We start from the raw sequence: 18,386 nt of genomic DNA, 5'->3' as shown, positions 1-18,386 counted from the left end.
GTCTACAAGTTCTCTACATGCCTCTGGTGCAGGATTTCTTTACACGGGGTCTGTCTTGTGCGCTCGTGACTCTTCACTCACAATAGTTTGCAGGTGCTTTACATGACCTCCTCCTTTTCCATGGGAAAAGGATGCTTACCAAGCCTTTCCATGGGAAAAGGATGCTTTGCCAAGCCTTTCCTACATGCTTGCCAAGCCTTTCCATGACTTTTTCTCACTCCTTTTAGACCAAGGAAAGTGTAGCGTTATGGAAATGGCAGAATGAACTTGAATAAGAAGCTCGTGCATTTTTACAATTCTGTTATACTGCAGCACCACCTCTTGGCTATGTAATGAGACACACAGAAAGACTAAGGAAGACCTGTACACAGAACACAGGATAAGGAAAACTGGATGAGGATCAGAGGAAGGACAGAAAATTGGTGGAAGGATCATCAATAATTTCAGATACCATCTTTCTGACCGAAAGTAGCAGTGAATTGAAACAACTCTCATTGCAAATGAAAGAAGGAAGTACAAAAGCAGGACTGCAGCTGGACATTAAGAAAACAAAAAACATGACTACAGAAGAATTGTACAACTTTACTGCCAACACTGAAGAAATCAAAATTATGAAAGATTGTATATACCTTGGCTCAGTCATCAATTCAAAGGGAGACTGCAGCCAAGAAATTTGAAGAAGATGGAGGTTTGGAAGGGCAGCACTGAAGGAACTAGAAAAGATGATCAAGTGAAAGGATTGAGACCAAGGCCAAGATCATTCACACCATTGATTCCCAATCACTGTGTATGAGTGTGAAAGCTGGACAGTGAAGAAAACTGAAAGGAAGGATAATGATGTGTTCAAAACATGGTGCTGGAGAGCTTTGCCAATACTGTGGAATGAAAGAAAGACAAACCAGTGGGTCCTAGATCAATTCAAGCTGGAGCTTTCCCTAGAGTCAAAAATGACAAAAGTGAGGCTGTCATACTTTGGACACATCATAAGAAGGCAAGACTCACTGGAGAAAACAATCATGCTAGAAAAAGTCAAAGGCAGGAGACAAAAGGAAAGACCAAATAAGAGATGGATTGACTCCATAAAGGAACCTGCAGACTTGAAAATAGAACAGCTAAGCAGGGATGTCATGAATAGGACATACTGGAGAGCTTTCATTCATCAGGGTGCCATAAGTTGCAGATGAAGCCCACAAAAACACCAGAGAAAGAATGCCTCCCTCTGGGGGGAAAACCCAAATCCCTGTGAAGGAACCAATCTTAATCACACAAAGAATCCAGAAGTATTAGCCTCAGTAAAGTCTCATGTAGAGCAGCCCATAAATTAAATAACCAATTGCCAAAAGGTACACAGAATACAAAGGAGTATAGTAGGGGAAAGGGTAATCACAGTGAAATCTTGTAAGAATAACTACAGTGTGGTTCTCTCAGGCTGATGGAGGATTGCTTCACAGTGGAAACGGCCTGCGCTTGTGCAGACACTATATTTATGCTACCTGCACGTGTAGACCCCACAGGATGTGAAGTACAGAGGAAGCCCTGGACTCTCCTTCACCTCAAGGTACAGCCTTTCTCTGCTGTTTAAGCTCCATTTAAGCTCCACATTAAGATCTTAAGTGGAGATTAAGTGATATATAAATCACTTTAGGCTGAGGTGAATTTCCCTATCACATTTAATGTGCCCAACCTAAATTTACACTCCTCTCTCTCTCTCTCTCTCTCTCTCTCTCTCTCTCTCTCTGTGTGTGTGTGTGTGTGTGTAAAATTCATGAGGAGGCAAAACTCATGAGAAGGCAAAAAGCCCTGGAGAACACAATCATGATAGGGAAAGGAGAAGGCAGAAGAAAAAAAGGAAGACCAAATATGAGACAGATTGACCCCATCAAGGAAGCCACTGCCTTAAATTTTCAAAAGCTGAATAAGTCCATCATAGATAGAGCCTTTTGGAGAGCTTCCATGCATAGAGTTGCCATAAATGGAAGACAACTTAACAGCACATACCAACAACATGTGCAAGCAAGCAAGCACTCACACACACGTCACATGTTCTTCAAAAGTGAATCCTACTAAGTTTGATGGGGCTTACTTACAAGTAAGTGTAAGTAGGTTTGCAGTGCAAATGTTGAAATACAACATTAGCTATTAATGTAACCTATAATAATTCTAGTGGATGGGTTATTTAATGCATCCCAGTGTCTGACATTTACAATTTCATTGACTAGCTGCCAGTTTTCCCTTTTGTTTTAGTTTACAGGGGAAAGGTATTGCTACCTTTTTCCTGCTTCCTTGTGTGCTAAGAAGTCTCAAGGGCAGGGGTGACACTGCCCAGGTTTGTTTTCCTTTGGAGTTGGCAACTATGATGGCAATTTCTTAATATTTGCCTAATCTATATATATTTGAACACAAGTAGAAGCAATGAGCTACTCCTGCTAAGCAGCAGATCTACTACTGTACACCAACTCCTCAGATGGAGTCCTGCAACCCTAAGATATTGATTCACAGCTCTACTTCTCTGCCTCTTCAAATTTCACATTCTTTCTCTCTTTCTCTCTCACACATACACAGGCACTAGGTAAGAGTACAGGAAGTTCTATTTGCAAAGACCCCAGATTTAATTTCTGGCATCTCTAGACAGGCCTGGAAAAATTCCCTTTCTGAAACCCTGGAGAAAAGCTGTTAGTCAGTAGGAACAACACTGAACCATAAGTACCAGTCTTCTGATGCAGTGCCCTCCCCACTCAAGCAGCAGCTGAGTTTGTACCAGGGCTGGAGGTGAGACACCAAATTAGCCGGTGTTCCTGGCCAGGCCAGGCCAGGCAGGGTGTTGCTATGTCTCCTTTCTGCTACACCCAAGCTGCTGAGGCAAGTTGTTCTCTAGAGTAAAGAACTGATGGAGGGGATCTTGCACTCTTGCGTCTCCCTCTGAGGCTGGGAGGAGAGATGGTTACTGACACAGAAAATTCTAGGAGGGGAAATACCAAATGGCAATTGTGTCCAGTAAGGCCAATATTGGGACTTTTCCTTTCTCATTTTGGTAAACTGCCCAGAGAGCTTTGGCTGTGGGATGGCATAGAAATGAAATGAATAATAAATTCTAATAATAATTTCTCCCCTGATTTAAAGAATATCCTTTCCCTTTCACTGGCAACTCTTATTTTTTAGATTTATATTCCACCATTTTTTAGAACAAACTCAGAGTGGCTTATATAAGTCTCATCCTCCTATTCTCAGTCTTATCTCCATGACAACAACCCTGCAAAGGCACTTAGAGAGCTTGCTATCTAAGCAGGGTGCTGGATCCAGCTCTCACTTGCCCAAGTTCCATGCTTCCTTTGTTATTTGCCTACCAAACTTACTGGACTCTGTATAAAATTCCATTAGAGAGGCTGGGTGGGCACTGACATGATAAAAGATCTGGAAGTACCATAAAAACTAGCTCTGCAGCATGGTAATCAATACACAGGGTTACACTGCATGGAACTAATCTTGTTCAATTTAGAATTGCTTGTAGAGGACGCTGATGTGTGATCTTAGACTTTTGGAAGAAGAGAGTTTCAAAACTAGAGTTCAATCTGATGCTGCCTATCTAACTACCATTATTTTTCATATGTACATTATAACTAAGCTCTACTCAAATGATGTTTTCAGCTGGTCAGAAATTACACTGGAATGCAGATATAGAAGCAGTATCTAACGTGTATAGAAGCCAATCACTTCTTCCTTTTCTCTTACTACATTCTAATAAAGACTCTGTGCATGTGTGCGGGTGTTATCCAACACTATATATTATTCTCGATCAAAGTATTCTACTGCCTGCTAACCTTTGGAGCATCCTTCCACTATGCTGGCAAGTGGCCCAGAAACAGCAGCTGGTGAGTCTGATTGCAATCGGGAGTCCATACATAGTAAAGCCTAAACTCTATGAGATGAACACATCAAATTGTAGAGTGCAAACTACATGTAATAGCATCTTTCAAATAGTAGATCACATGACATGTAGAGAAAGCTCCCGCACTAGATACAATTTTGGCCGCTGTTCAGTGCAATGCTCATCTGAATCCTATTTTCTGTGTGATTAAAGATTATCCTCAGTCGTAAAAATCTTGGGTCCAGAAACATTTTAAACCAATCTCATCATGCAGAGCACAATTAGAATTTTCAAATACGTTCAGTGCCAGATCATTTCTTCCCCAATTCACATCACTGGTTTTAGAGAAAGAATTGGCTTTAATACTTTAGACTTCCTTTTCTGAGCAGTCCTTTTGTTCCAGATACAGATGGAATAGTGCTACCAGTACCTATCAAATATTAAAGAATAAACAATTTGAGGCTGGCTTGGGGACAGAGCAATTCTAGACTCCACACAGAGATAAAGCAGTGTCATTTCCCCCATGTTTTTGAGCTCTGCTTCAAAATATGGGCTTCTGTAAGTCTGGAATAACAAGGAGGAGTGAACATCTACTGGGGTAAATAGGCAAAGGACCCTAGTTTAGTAGTGCAGTGAGATGTGTGAAATTTAAATTGGTGATCTCAATTGCAATTTGTTGGGACCTGTTGATGGGGTGGGGCTTCCCACAATTTGTAGGTACTACTGGAGTAGACCAGCAGTAAGCAGGAAGGTGCGCTGTGTGAAGGGCTTTTCTACTCAAGGTATTTACTGTGTGCTCATGATTCCTTACCCATGGTTGTTAACAGACTCTTTGGACAACATCATGATATTCCAGTTTGAGTCCCTTTTTTCAGAGCACTTTCCTCCAGGTTCTTGTTGCTGTTTTAAAATTAGTAATTTTAGTAGTTTAACAGTCGCCTTTGATTTATTTTTACTGGTTATATACTATTTTACTGTGTTGTTTTATTTATTGTTTTTATTGGTTATTTGTTTCAATGTTGTAAGCCATCCTGAGACGTTGTCATAAAGGACAGCATATAAATGTTTTAAACAAATAAAATGTGGGTAATGATCTACTATATTAAAACACACAAGGTGAGGCTCTAGCTCCCCATGTATTTCTGCTATTCTATTATAGCACAGCTCCATCTAGAGGCTGCACAGCAGAAAAGCAAGAGAGGAGGAGCTCTTTGGGTAGAGCTTGAATCTCAATGCTGTGATGAAACTGAACATAGATACAGCAATTAACAGCACAATAAAGGTCTTATGTAGAAATGCCCTGAAGGTCTGAAGGAAACTCTGAGATTTCTCTCAAACCATGCAGTCTTGTTTTGTTTTATTTACAGTCAGTTCAATCCTTGCTTGCTTGGTATGACCACTCTTAGAATATTCTGTTTGGTTCTGGTCCCCTTAGCTGAAGACGAGTGTTACTGAGTTGGAAAAAGTACAGAGAAGGGCAATGAAAATGATCAAGGGGCTGGAGTAACTCCCTTATAAGGAGCAACAACAACAAATGGGACTGTTCAGATTAGAAAAAAAGTGGCTAACAGGAGGCATGATTGAAGTGTTTAAAATAATGAATGATTTGAAGAAAGTGGAGAGGGAGCCATTTTTCTTCCTCTTGCATAACACTCCAACCAGGGTTCATCCCATGAAGGTGAGTGGTGGGAGATTTAGGACTGATAAAAGGAAGTGCTTCACACAACCTAGAGTTTAGTTATGGAATTCACTGCAGTGGGAAGTGGTGATAGCCACCAATTTGGACAGTTTTAAAAAGGGTTTGGACAGATTCATGGAGGAGGAGCAGTGGGAGGAAGCTATTAGTGGCTACTAGCCTTGCTGGCTATGTGCTACCTCCTTTATCGGAGGTGCCATGCCTGCATACACCAGTTTTTTTTCCATGGCAATAGTTAACATTTACATATGTATGGGTGGACCATCTTTCTACTGAGAAAAATGCTGCTCAAGGATACTTCTTCTTTAATTAATTAACAACAGAGGTTCTTTGCATTTGTGTTTGCAGTAAAGCCTAGGTTAGTTAGAAAAGTTAGGCTGAATGGAATATGAAAATCTAGAGAGTGGGAAAGGTGAGGAGAGATATGATTAGTTTGCTGGTGGGTAAAGAGAACCAACCCATTTATAGGACAGAAAGTCAACTTCTGCTGTGAACAGTTTTGAGCTGCATCAAGTAGGTTCAAGTAGTAGTAGTTGTTGTTGTTAGTCGCGAAGTCGTGTCCAACCCATCACGACCCCATGGACCACATTCCTCCAGGCCTTCCTGTCCTCCACCATCTCCCAGAGTCCACTTAAGCTCATACCAACTGCTTCAGTGACTCCATCTAGCCACCTCATCCTCTGCCGTCCCCTTCTTCTTTTGCCATCTATTGTTCCCAGCATTAGGCTCTTCTCCAGGGAGTCCTTCCTTCTCATTAGGTGGCCAAAGTATTTGAGTTTCATCTTCAGTATCTGGCCTTCTAAAGAGCAGTCAGGGTTGATCTCCTCTAGGACTGACTGGTTTGATCGCCTTGCAGTCCAAGGGACTTGCAGAAGTCTCCTCCAGCACCACAATTCAAAGGCCTCAATCCTTTGGCACTCAGCCTTCCTTATGGTCCAGCTTTCACAGCCATACATTGCAACTGGGAAAACCATAGCCTTGACTATACGCACTTTTGTTGGCAGGGTGATGTCTCTGCTTTTTAGTATGCTGTCTAGATTTGCCATAGCTTTCCTCCCCAGGAGCAAGCGTCTTTTAATTTCTTGGCTGCAGTCCCCATCCGCGGTGACCTTGGAGTGCAATCCTGTGTATGTTTTCTCAGAAGGGCCATTGAGTTTAAAGGAACCTAAATCAACTATAGGGAAAGTTTTATGGCAAAACTACTATCTATTTAGCAGTCCCTTTACTATTGATAAAGTTTCAACATTGATCCGTTCAGAGGGGTTTCCAAATATGATAGTGTATCTAATGTTAGGGTAGACCCATGAGAAGTTGGTGGCTCACATGCCACTGGGCCTCCTTCTTCATTGCAGCACTTACTCTTTTATACGAAGTAGCCCTGGTAGTAAACCTGCCTTGGTGATGAAGTTCAGCACCACAGATAGTTCCTATAAAGTTTGGAATTAATACTGAAATGAATGAGGCACCCCACTAACATAGGAATCACTGAACTCTCCTGAATAGCTCCCCTAAAATGAATGGGACTTCAACGAGTCTAAGCTAATTCTTCAAGGAGTCTACGCTTGAAAGGCCTAACATGGATTGTTACCCAATATTGTCGCTGGCGTCGCAGCTACGAAATCATAAGCTGTTTTTCCCTAAAATCCTGCGTCGCCCCGCGTATAGAACTCGGGGATAGAAAACGCGGCGGCGAGGGGGAATGCGCATGCGCTTTTCAGGCAATAGGTTCTTCTGGGAGGCGGGACTAGAAGGCTCTTTAGTACGCATGCGTAGTCCCTCCCCGGGGAAGCCGTTGCCTTGGCTCCCGTGTTCGAGCCTAGGCTTTTTCTCCCTCAGGCTCTCCGCCTCTCCCGGTGCTGACGAGACGCGCGCTCTCGCGTAGGAGCTCCTTGGTCCCTCCTTCTCCATTGACGGGACGCTTCAACGAAGGTCGCCAGGCCGGTGTCTGGGGGCCTCTGGACCCCCGCGGGGCGCCAATGCTATTTCCTGCAGAGACCATGGTGGGTACAGGAGTGGCTTCGTGGAGGCGGCCGATGCCGTGACTGCAGCGCCTCCTCCCCTCTGCCCAGGCCTTCCCAAGGAGGATGAAGAAGATGAAGAAGATCTTGCGGCTGGGGAGGAAAAGGAAGGAGCAGCAGCCGCCACCACCGTCCCCGGCCCGGTGCGTGATCTCTGCCCCCGCCTCCTGCGCCTCCCCATTTGGCTGTGCTGGGAGCGGCAGCTACAAGGTGCGGAGCAAGGAGCTCGGCAAACTGCACCGGGCAGCGGCCGAAGGAGACATCGGCGAACTCCGGCAGCTCCTGCAGAAGCATGACCTCAACGAGCAGGACAGAGCCGACAGGTGGGAGAGGGGCTGCGATGCGACCGAGGCCGCTTCGTGGCTTCGGAAAGTTAGGCTGCACTCCTTCGCTCGATTACATGGGCGTAAGCCTTCTTGAGCTCAGCGGGATGCGCTTCCGAGTGCGGGATTGTGCTGTCAGGCGGCAGACATGTCATTGGGACGGAAAGGCAGGACGGTGTTTCACGCGACCACAGGTTGAAACTAAGTTTCAAGTGGAAAAGTTGTGGGGTCATTCCTGTTAGTCTTGCTCGCACTGGTCGTGCATGTACTGCAGATGTGGTCAACCATGTGAGGGGACTGTTCATATTTACTGATGTACACGTGAGCTCATGAGGCTTTAGTTTGGAGCCCTTGCACTGAGCAGGGGATTGGACCTGATGACCTTATTAGCCCCTTCCAACTCTACCATTCTGTGATTCTACGTATAATCCTTGGGGAAATTCTGGCTCAAATAGGATTACTTCTAGAAGAAACAACCCTTCCTCCATTTTTATTTATTTTCAAATTTATATGCCGCTGAATAGCCTGACAGCGCTGTCTAAACAACTAACAGCATTAGCATACATTAATTACAATTAATTAATTAAACATTACAATTACAAGTATGGGTGAGGAGAGGGCAGAAATCTGCTGGAGAAGAGTGAGCTCTTATAATCAGGTATTAAAATCAAATTGCTAAATACCTGCAAAAGAGGATGGTTTTCATTTGGTACCAAAATGAAAGTAGTGGAATAGCCTGACAGCGCTGTCTAAACAACTAACAGCATTAGCATACATTAATTACAATTAATTAATTAAACATTACAATTACAAGTATGGGTGAGGAGAGGGCAGAAATCTGCTGGAGAAGAGTGAGCTCTTATAATCAGGTATTAAAATCAAATTGCTAAATACCTGCAAAAGAGGATGGTTTTCATTTGGTACCAAAATGAAAGTAGTGACAGTGCCAGGAGGACCTCTTTAAGAAGCCCCTTCCAAAGGTGGGGGGCAGCCACTGAGAAGGCCCTTTTTAAAATTATCATCCCTTTTACTTACTTTATGGATGGCTCTTTCAGATATGGATGCAAGTGCTTAGGATCACTTCACAAAGCACTGAATATTGGAAGGGGGTTTGCTAGCTAATGTGACTCCAACCCTTTTCATGTGCTTTCAGCATGTGAGGGGTTAGTATGAAACCCCTATTACCTATTCATGAGCAAGTTCAGAGTAAATATCTCATATTTATATCACCAGCCTATCCATCTGGCATCCCACTTTTCCTTCAAGAACTCAGCCTACTAAACTATTATCCCATTTTTATCTTTATACCAAAAAAAAAAAAAAAAAAAAAAAGACCACCCTAACCCAAAACATTCAATCCTGTGAAGTAGGATAAGCTGAGGGATATGGCAGTTAAATGTTGCTTTTCTTCATGGATGAGTGAAGAACTTGTACCTTGGTTCTCCTTGTCTAAGTCTGATACTAAACCTCACTATGCCACAGTCATGAAATACAAGACCTGTGGCCTCATTTTCAGAGATCTCCTCATATGAAGAGAAGCAAACTTAACATTTTATGTGCTTTAAAAAGTTCCAGCACTGTAGGTGCTTCTATATAGGAAATAATATGCCATCCCTACATTTGGGAATCTTTTTTTCAAGTTAATATTCTGTAGTCTGTTGAGGAGGCTTAAAAATCTTCATTTCCTTCAAGGCTGACTTTTGGGTGTATTCTTAATTTCATTTTTATTTCTTAATCTGATTACTTCTCACAGTTATTACCACAGCTACTTATTACCATTTGTTATTATACAAATTAGGTTATGGTACTGTACATTGCTATGCCCATTTCCAAGTCCTTTCTATCTTTCTTATTTTATATTGTTCACATTAGGGTTTTTAGTCTAGCATGATTGCAAATGTTGTGCCTAGTCATTAATTTCTACACTGGCGCAGCCTTTTCCAACCTGATGCCTTCTAGATTTTTGGGCTTGTTCTGGATACACTTAGACTCTTCAATGTTGTTTTGGTTCTACTGAAAATGACAAAAGACTATTTACCTTCCAAAGTGGGGAAAAGTACAAAAAAGTTATTTTAGTTTACATATAACATTGATTAACTCAGCCTTCAATTTTATATTTGGTGGGTCCTATTTTTGACTAAAGACATAAACATACATACACTGTGCTGAATACCATACTTCTTTTTGGTTACTTTGTGTTGATTATTATTTTGAAATGTGTGTTACCCTTTTGGATTTTTTTCCTGTGCTGTAAGAATCAAAGTTGAACAATGTAGAAGTTCTTACTGATTTCCAGAAATAGTCTGTCTGGAAAATCAATCGGGTGAGAGCTGGTGGTTGAAACCTAGTGGCCTAAATGGCTCACTCCAAATCTTCCACAAAACTTTGGACCACCCTAACTTTTATTATTGTTGCGAGGATAAAATGGGACAGTCCCAAGTTTAAGCTGTCAGATAACCTTCAGGAAAAACATTTTTTCCTAAATAATTGATCAATGGATGGTATACCTTACAGAACTCCTTTGCACTTTGCCTGTGCCAGTGGATATACAGATATTGTTACTTTCTTGGTAGACAACAAATGTGAATTAAATATCTGTGATAAAGACAAGAGAACTCCACTAATGAAGGTATGTATGAAATATAATACTGCAATTTTGCATGTAACGTATCTAGATGAAATTTTCAATTGATTAAAACGGCTTGGGAGGGTGTTGTCTAAGGCAGTGTAGTCCAGCTAGCCTGTAGGCTAGAGGTTTTCCTTTCCTGTTATACTGAGCATAGTTGCATATCATACCAACCCACTTGGCAGTAAGCCACAGTGGCTTGGCTCTGTGAAGAACTCACAGTGTGCTTGACAGTCAGATTCACCATGGGTTGTTGGCTCCCTTCCTTCTTTCTTGCTCCTTAGGGACACTGTGGCAGGACCAACTTGTTTCCTCCCTACCTGCTATGTTTGTGAGACACTTCCAGTTTGCCATTTTTTTCTTGTTTACACTTTTGTTGCTTTGCTGATCACAAGACCCCCATTTTGAAAAAGACTGACAGCCCCTGATGAAAACAAGTTGTGCCCAAATAGGTTGGTTTGTTAGTCTGCAGTTGTGTAAGTGTGGAAATTTGAAGTTTTTCTGGGCAATGCCCTGAGTGCTTCCTGCTGTCAAGATGCAGCGGGATCCAACCCTGAACTTTGCCTCCAAAGGCTCCAGATAGCTCCCCCCACTTCCCTTTATAGCTGTTAAAAGGTGAGCTGTCCAGAGAAACCAGGGGCTCAGGTGATCTTTGCTCACATATACAAGCATATGCCCTTCTTCACCCCCCTCCCCGACCCTCTTTTATAAACTGTCAAAACACCTTTCCACCTCAAAGAGGGGGCAATTCTTTTTTTTTTTTTTTAAATTTTGTATGCAGATAGTGCATCAGGGAAAAAAATTACAAAATGTTCCTCACCCTAAGGAATGTCAAGATGAGAATGATGAGGACCTTGCTGAAAGGGGGCTGTAAATCATGCTATGCCTTTTTTGCATGCAAAAAATAATTTCTCTTGATAGCTCATTTTTTGACAGCTTTCAAAATAAACCAAAGGGGAAATGAACGTATTTGGAGCCTCTTTGGGGCAATGCCTAGGGTTGGTACCTACTGTATCTTGTCAACACATCTCCACCAAAATTCATTGCCTTAGAGATTATTCAAATTTCCATGCACACACAAACATGAAATTCCACATTCATGCAAGTGTGGCTTTTTAAATTATACATTAGTATGCATTATTATTAATTTCATTTCTATACGGCCCATAGCTAAAGCTCTCTGGGCAGTGTACAACAAAATATGAGAACAATAAAATAAAACCATAAAATAACATAATTGAAAAGTCCCTTTCCCTAGTTGTCAGCTAATAAGACTCTTGAAGGGTTGGCATCCATAGAACAACTCCAGAAGCTGAATTGATTTTAAAATTTTTGGGGCAATGTCCTCAGAGCTCCCTATTGCCAAGATGCAGATGCCAACCCTATTTAAAAAAAAAAAAAAAAAAAAAAAAACTGACAGGCATTCCATGGTGTCACAGAGGCACTTGAATGGGGCAGTCAGTGTTTGTCAAAATGGGGATCATGATAACTGGTTGCCAAGCCCGTTTTTTGTGCATCTTGGGGAGGTAGAGGGGAAGGCTAAATAGGTAAAAAGCCAGAGTAAGTCAAAAGCTGGTCATGGTTTCTGCAAGGAGGGTAAGAAAGCCACTCCCAGCTGCTTCCAAGTGCCATTTCAGCATTTGTGGGCAGCTGTAACTGGTGGTTTCCTTGGGACTATGACTCATTAGCCAATTCCTGATATATGTGGTGTGGTTAGTAGTACAGGTTCAAATAATACAACAACCCATGTATTGTCAATTGCAACTTGTTGTCCTCTAATAAGCCATCTTACAGGAATGGCCCTGGCTTACATGATACATCAACCTGTTGAGGGTAGCAAACTTCAATGCATTTTGATGTCATGAAAATCCAGTTGGGTGTATTAAATTTTGACAGAGTTAATTATTTGGCTGCATTAACACAACTTAAGGATCTAACCTATTCTCAAATGTTACAGGCTGTACAATGTCAGCAAGAATTCTGTGTAGCTTACCTACTTGAGCATGGAGCAGACCCTTCTCCTATGGACATCAACAATAACACTGCCCTCCACTTTGCTGCCTCTAATTCTAGCATATCTATAGCAAAACATTTACTTGAACATAATGTTGATCTTGAAGCAAAAAATAAGGTAAAATGTGATATGTTTAATGTCTTAAAATAGGTCGAGACATTTCTTTCTCTTTATATTCTTTGGCATAGTTTAGGGAAAAGGTGTTACTTTATGCACTGATGCTGTTTGTCCATAAAGATAAGATAAATGTTCTGTCTTAATAAACTACATGGAATAAGATACAAGAATGTTGGCTCTTGCTTTGCTTCTCCTGTTGTGTTAATAGATAAACTGGGAGGAAAAAGCTTCATATGCCATCTTAATCTGGGATTATGAGTAATGCATTCAAGAAAGCTAGGATTTGTTAAAATAGCTTAAAAATAAAGTTAGTTGTTGGGTTAGAAATCTTGGGTTGTTTTGGCATGCTAATCATGATCTTGACTGTAGATTATGACCATAATCTTCAGCTTCCTGGTTTGTTTGCTTGTTAGCATGATGGAAGGAGCAGACGCGTTTGGTGAACTAGTGTGCAGTTCATTCTCATCACAGTGAGCAATAATTAGCTTAATTATTCAGTGCCAAAACTGTCATCTAGTAGGTAAATCATCTTTTATTTTAAAAGAAAGGGAGGAAACATTTGTTTCCAACCCCAGTTATTGGTGGCCAACTATTATCTGTAGGGAATCCAATTTATGCTTAAAGGGGTCAGTTTCAGGAAGATAACACTGTTAACAACCTTGTTGCCTAACCTAAACAAAGCAATTCCCTCTGTAGTCCATATTTATTATGTTCTCCCATCGTTCTTTTTAGGTTGAGGTAATATGACTGGCACAGACCCAGTCCTGCTAAGCCTTGTTGTGCTAAATTTATTACTCCTTGTTCAGCCTATAGGCAGGACTGGCCTTTATAAGAAATACAATACCTGCTAACATGCTTAAAAATTGATACATACTGCTTGTGACCAAAATATTTATTATTGTTGATTAATATATTGCTGTGATATATTTATGTATGTATGGTTTATTTATGATAAATTGTATGACTATTAAGCTGGTGTATTTGTCTTAAAGCAAATTATTTGTGAAAATTGGTCTTGGCATCAATCATTCCACTGATTGTTTTCAGGGTTGTGAGGACCTCTATACTTTTTTGTTTTGTTTTTGCAAAGCTACACTGTATTTCATTTCTCTGAAATACAGCTGGTATTCTATTATTAACTTTTAGATAGCAGCTTTCAAACTCAATCATGATGTTTCATTAAAGAAAAAATGATCTGTTGGAGTTTATTCCTATTTCATACCTGGATATTGGTTGTAGAATTGTGCCTTGTATGTGTAATCATCTTTCTGTGAATGAAGTGGCATGTTAGCAAAGCTTTGCATATTAAATCATTGTAGAGTGGGAAAAATGTGAATGACATAGCTTCTAATTTATTTTTGTTCTTGTAGGATGGGAGTACACCTCTAATTCTTGCTGTAACTGAAAATAATCGAGAAATGGTGGAGTTTCTTCTTGAAAAAGGAGCATCAGTACATGCTACAGACAAGTCAGGAAGGTATGGTATGAATCAGTTACCTGCATGCTTTCTCTAAAGAAATTAGAATTCTTTTTGAAGTAGCTGTTGCAAATCTATTTTTAGTAACAATGACAAATGAACAGGCTGAGATAACTTCTTGGATATAAGAGCTCTTTATCAACTGGTTGTAATTATTATTTCCATGTTTGTGAATCTAAAAATGTATTACCAGGCTTTGGTACCAGCTTTGATAATACAATTATATGTGTGTATTAGGATTGGAATGAACCCTGGTAGAGTCATCCATCTAGTATTTTGGAGACTTCTTTGTATGCTCTGCCTAGTCTTGCAAATTGAGCTGAGCCAAAAGGAAATCCACAAACACTCATGAAACAAAGGTTGTGCAACTGCTAACATTCTTTCACATCTACTGCAGCAGCACAAAGACTACTGCAGATAGTGCAGCGGAGAGACACCGCTTGTGCAGTAATCATGCAGGGCTCCATTCCTGCCAAACTTGTGTCAGATGTTGCAGCTCAAACAGCTGCTACATGGGCCACAGAAGAAGGGGGAGGCTGCTAGCAGTTGCACAGGGCTCACCAGGAACAGAACATTTGCAGCATCCCTCTTCTATGCTCTGTGTAGCAGTCATTTGGGTGCTGCAGAAGCACTGGTAGTGGCTGTGTGGGTCTCTCAAGGAATTGAGCCTTGCACAACCTCTAGCGGCATCCTTCTTCCATACCACATGTTGAAGCCATTTGGGCTGCGGCAGGTGACATGGAAGAGGCATGCCACTTGCCCAGTGCATCCCATGAATGTCCAGGGAATCTGATGGATTTCCTCCCGCAAATGGATTCCTCACACATTTCTAGCATGTTTACTTAGAAGTTGAATGAGACTTCCATGTAGAGTCAAAGCATCATCCCCGGTATGTCTCTCCTTGCTCTGAAGTGATGCCATTGAGTCAGAGATTATTCTCTGTTGAGGTAGCTTCAGTGCTGATGGGCTTTCTGAGGCCAGGGTTGGAGACCAGTTTTTGTAGTGGAAAGGATGCCTAAATTTAATCGATGATGATGACAATATTAATAATAATAGACAGTGCATTGATTGCGTTGGCAGTGTTGTGTGCAGGCATTCTCTGACAAAAGTTCAGGCTGGAGAAGCTCCAGCCAGTGTTTTGGCCTGGGCCTGAAGGTTGTCAGAGATGTGGCCTTTGCCCCATGATACCCTCTGCTTCACAAAGGAGCCAGGGATTTCCCACTCCTGGTTTAGGTGATGGAGGTATTTTTCTGTTCAGTTAAATCATGATAGAATTGGAAAGTTGCTTTTAGGCAAAAGTGCAGGGGTGTGTGTGTGTGTGTGTGTGTGTGTGTGTTGGACCTCAGATTTAATTTTTTATTAAAAGCTGGTTTGTGCAAACTTCCTCTCTTTTTTGTCCTTCTCTTCTTACCTCTTTCATTTAAGTGACTCATCTAATACAGAGGTGGAAGTGCTGCTTAGTCTAAACTTCTATAAGAGAAAGTTTCATCAGATATAATGAACTCAGAAGTAGATATTCATTCAATTAAGCACATTTAAAAAAGGGATTGATATCTCAGTTCAAAGTATCTTTGAATATGTAGTTTTCTTTTTTAGCTAGTGTTTTAACAAATAAATAACACTTAAACAGGTGTTTTAACACATCAACAAAACAAGTGTTTTGTTTTGTTTTCAATTTAAAACAGTGGAAATAAGGTTGTTTTGTAAGGATTGGAAACTCATAAAACCTATTTGTGAAGGGATATCTAATGATCATATTTCTACAAACTATATTAGAATATTATGAAAGTGTACAATGCTCTGCTTTTTGCAACAGAGAATTAGGAAAATTTAATCCCAATATATTGAAACAGTGGTGATGAAATATCTAAGTCAAATGAACAAGTGAGGTGAAGTCTTTTTTTTTCTGTTTCAGAACTGCCTTATTGATTGCTGCCTCTAATAAAAGACGTGATTTAACAAATGTTCTTCTCCTACATGGATCAGATGTTTTCCATAGAGATGAAAGTGGATGGTCAGCTGATGATTATGCAATGATAAGTGATGATCCTATGTAAGTTTTTATTTCTAAAGTTTCCCAAATTGTATTAGTAAAGCAATCCATCAGCCAAAAAGTTCTGAATAATTATCATCAATTTCATTTGATACTGCCCATTAGCTGAATTGTGATCATAATTTTCAAACATCTTTCTCTGTACTCAAGCCAAGAAACAAATTGTTTGCTTTTCATCAATCCTCACTGATACCTTTTAACCAAAAGTGTTTGGGTTGGCACAAAAGAGTGAATTTCTGGAAAGAAAAAAAGCCCTGCACAAAATTAGGAAATTATGCATAGAGTTAGGCTAAACCCTTTCTTCTGGTTTCAGCTTATCTTTTTTATAGCCTTTTATCTTTTAAAATGTTACATTGTCACAAAGTTTTGTAAAGTATTTTTTTCTCATTAGCTTGATTCAGTATATTGCTGACTATTCCAAATGGAAAAATACAGAAGATGATTCCCCTGATGATCAAAAAGTCCTGTCTGTATTGAGCAGTCCAGAAAAAGCTGGTGATACTGGTATTACGTTGGGTGCACCTGCCACAAATAAGGAAGGTATGATTTTATGTACTGAGAACATAAGGAATACTCTGCTTTGAATAAGGTCAAAGGCGTTTCCAATAGCCTGTTTCCTGCAGTGACCAGACAGATGGTTCTAACATGAGGACAGTAGCCTCTTCAGCTTTTGCTTCCAGCAACTGGTATTTAGTAGAATATTGTCACTGAAGCAGGATGTTTGGTATAGGTGTTAGGTCTTATGAATGGCTACTAGTCACATTGTCCATGAATTTGACTCATTCTCTATTAAAGGCAGTGACCATCACAAGATCTTGTGGCAGTGAATTAATAAATTAATTATGTATTGGGTGAATTACTTCTTTTTTGTCTTTTCTAACTCTCACCAGTCAACTTCAATAGGTGTTAGAGTGAGAGTAAAACTTCTCCATACCCACTTTACACACCATGCATGAACTTATACATTTCTATCATGCTGCCTTCACTGTCAATTTTTTAAACTAAAAAGCTGCAGATATTATATAGGGAAGTTTCTCCACATTGTGATTATTTTGATTGCCCTTTTTGAACCTCTTACAGTTCTGTGATAATTCTTTTCAAGATAGATTGGCTGGAATTGCTCACAATATTCCAAGTGTTCCTTTATCATATATATTAGGATGTAACAATACTGGCAGCTTTATTTTTCATCCCTTTCGTAGTAATCTCTAGCATAGAAGTTTTCTTCTGTTTTGTTTTAATGCATTTGCAATGTGTTCATTTTACTGTCTACACCATGGGTCCTCAAACTATCGGCTTGCCATGCCCATTTATCCGGCCCCCCCATGCCCGTTTGAACCTGCCATGTGCGCCCGCCGCCATCCACCTCGCCCTGCTTGGGGGGAGGCAGCAGTTTGCTCGCTTGGAGAAAACGATCGCCAAGTGAGCAAGCCGCTGCCTTGTGCACCTGCCTTGCGGTGTGTGCCCGCCCCTGCTTCCCCTCCCCTCGCCATGCATGCCCACCTGTGCCTCGCCTCACCTTGCCTCACCGCTCAGCCCACCCCCACCTCAGCGTGCGCTCCTGCACACACCCCACCTGCTCCCACACCAGCTCGCATGCACCACCAGCACCACCTTTCTGGCCCACGCCCAGCACCGGTGGCTTTCAACTGGCCCCCTGATGGAAAAGTTTGAGGACCCCTGGTCTACACTGTAGCAAGATCTATTTCCTGATTACACATTGCTGGTTCAAACCACATCAGCCTATAGAGAACCAGTGTTCTACAGTAGTTAGAGTGCTGAGATCCGAGAGATTAGTAGTCCCTATCCAGCCATGAAGCTCAGAATATGGCTTTGGGCCAGTCACTGACTTTGTTTATCCTACCTTGCAGGGCTGTTGTGAGATAACTTGGAGAGGAAGAAAACCATATGAGTTGCATTGGGTTACTTGCAGTTAAAAATGTAATAGTAGTACTAGTAATAAAATGTGAAATGTCTTGCGCTAGTATGCATCACTGTGTATCTAAGCAAACTGAAGTTTGTCCTTTAGTTGCATTTTCACCCAAATTTGGAGAGACTCTTTTGTTTTGTAACAGTCCATTTTGTTTTTCCTTTCTGAATAATGTCATTGGTAACCTTGGCTTCATCATTGCTCACCCCAACTCAGGATTATTTATCAACAAATTGAATAGCATTTTTTTCCAATATAGATCTTTGT

General features: G+C 41.0%; 1 protein-coding gene across 6 annotated transcripts in view; it reads left to right on the top strand.

The window, feature by feature from the left end:
• Positions 1 to 7,418: 7,418 nt before the first annotated feature.
• ANKRD26 (ankyrin repeat domain 26) overlaps positions 7,419 to 18,386 on the top strand; it is a 76,190-nt gene continuing 65,222 nt past the window's right edge. For all 6 annotated transcript variants that reach the window (XR_006413980.1, XR_006413981.1, XM_044423042.1 and 3 more), the window contains exons 1-6: positions 7,419 to 7,902; positions 10,417 to 10,531; positions 12,486 to 12,659; positions 14,030 to 14,136; positions 16,052 to 16,189; positions 16,581 to 16,729. Coding sequence is in view for 4 of the 6 variants with exons in the window: in XM_044423042.1 (XP_044278977.1) it covers positions 7,646 to 7,902; positions 10,417 to 10,531; positions 12,486 to 12,659; positions 14,030 to 14,136; positions 16,052 to 16,189; positions 16,581 to 16,729 (940 nt within the window). In the remaining 2 variants the exon portion in view is untranslated. The remainder of the gene's footprint in view (positions 7,903 to 10,416; positions 10,532 to 12,485; positions 12,660 to 14,029; positions 14,137 to 16,051; positions 16,190 to 16,580; positions 16,730 to 18,386) is intronic.

The sequence above is a fragment of the Varanus komodoensis genome, unplaced genomic scaffold (genome assembly GCF_004798865.1).
Source record: "Varanus komodoensis strain SLA01 unplaced genomic scaffold, ASM479886v1 scaffold13_1, whole genome shotgun sequence".
In the NCBI taxonomy this organism is placed as follows: domain Eukaryota; kingdom Metazoa; phylum Chordata; class Lepidosauria; order Squamata; family Varanidae; genus Varanus; species Varanus komodoensis.
The sequence above is the reverse complement of the archived record's forward strand: the minus strand, read 5'-3'. Positions and strand labels throughout refer to the sequence as shown.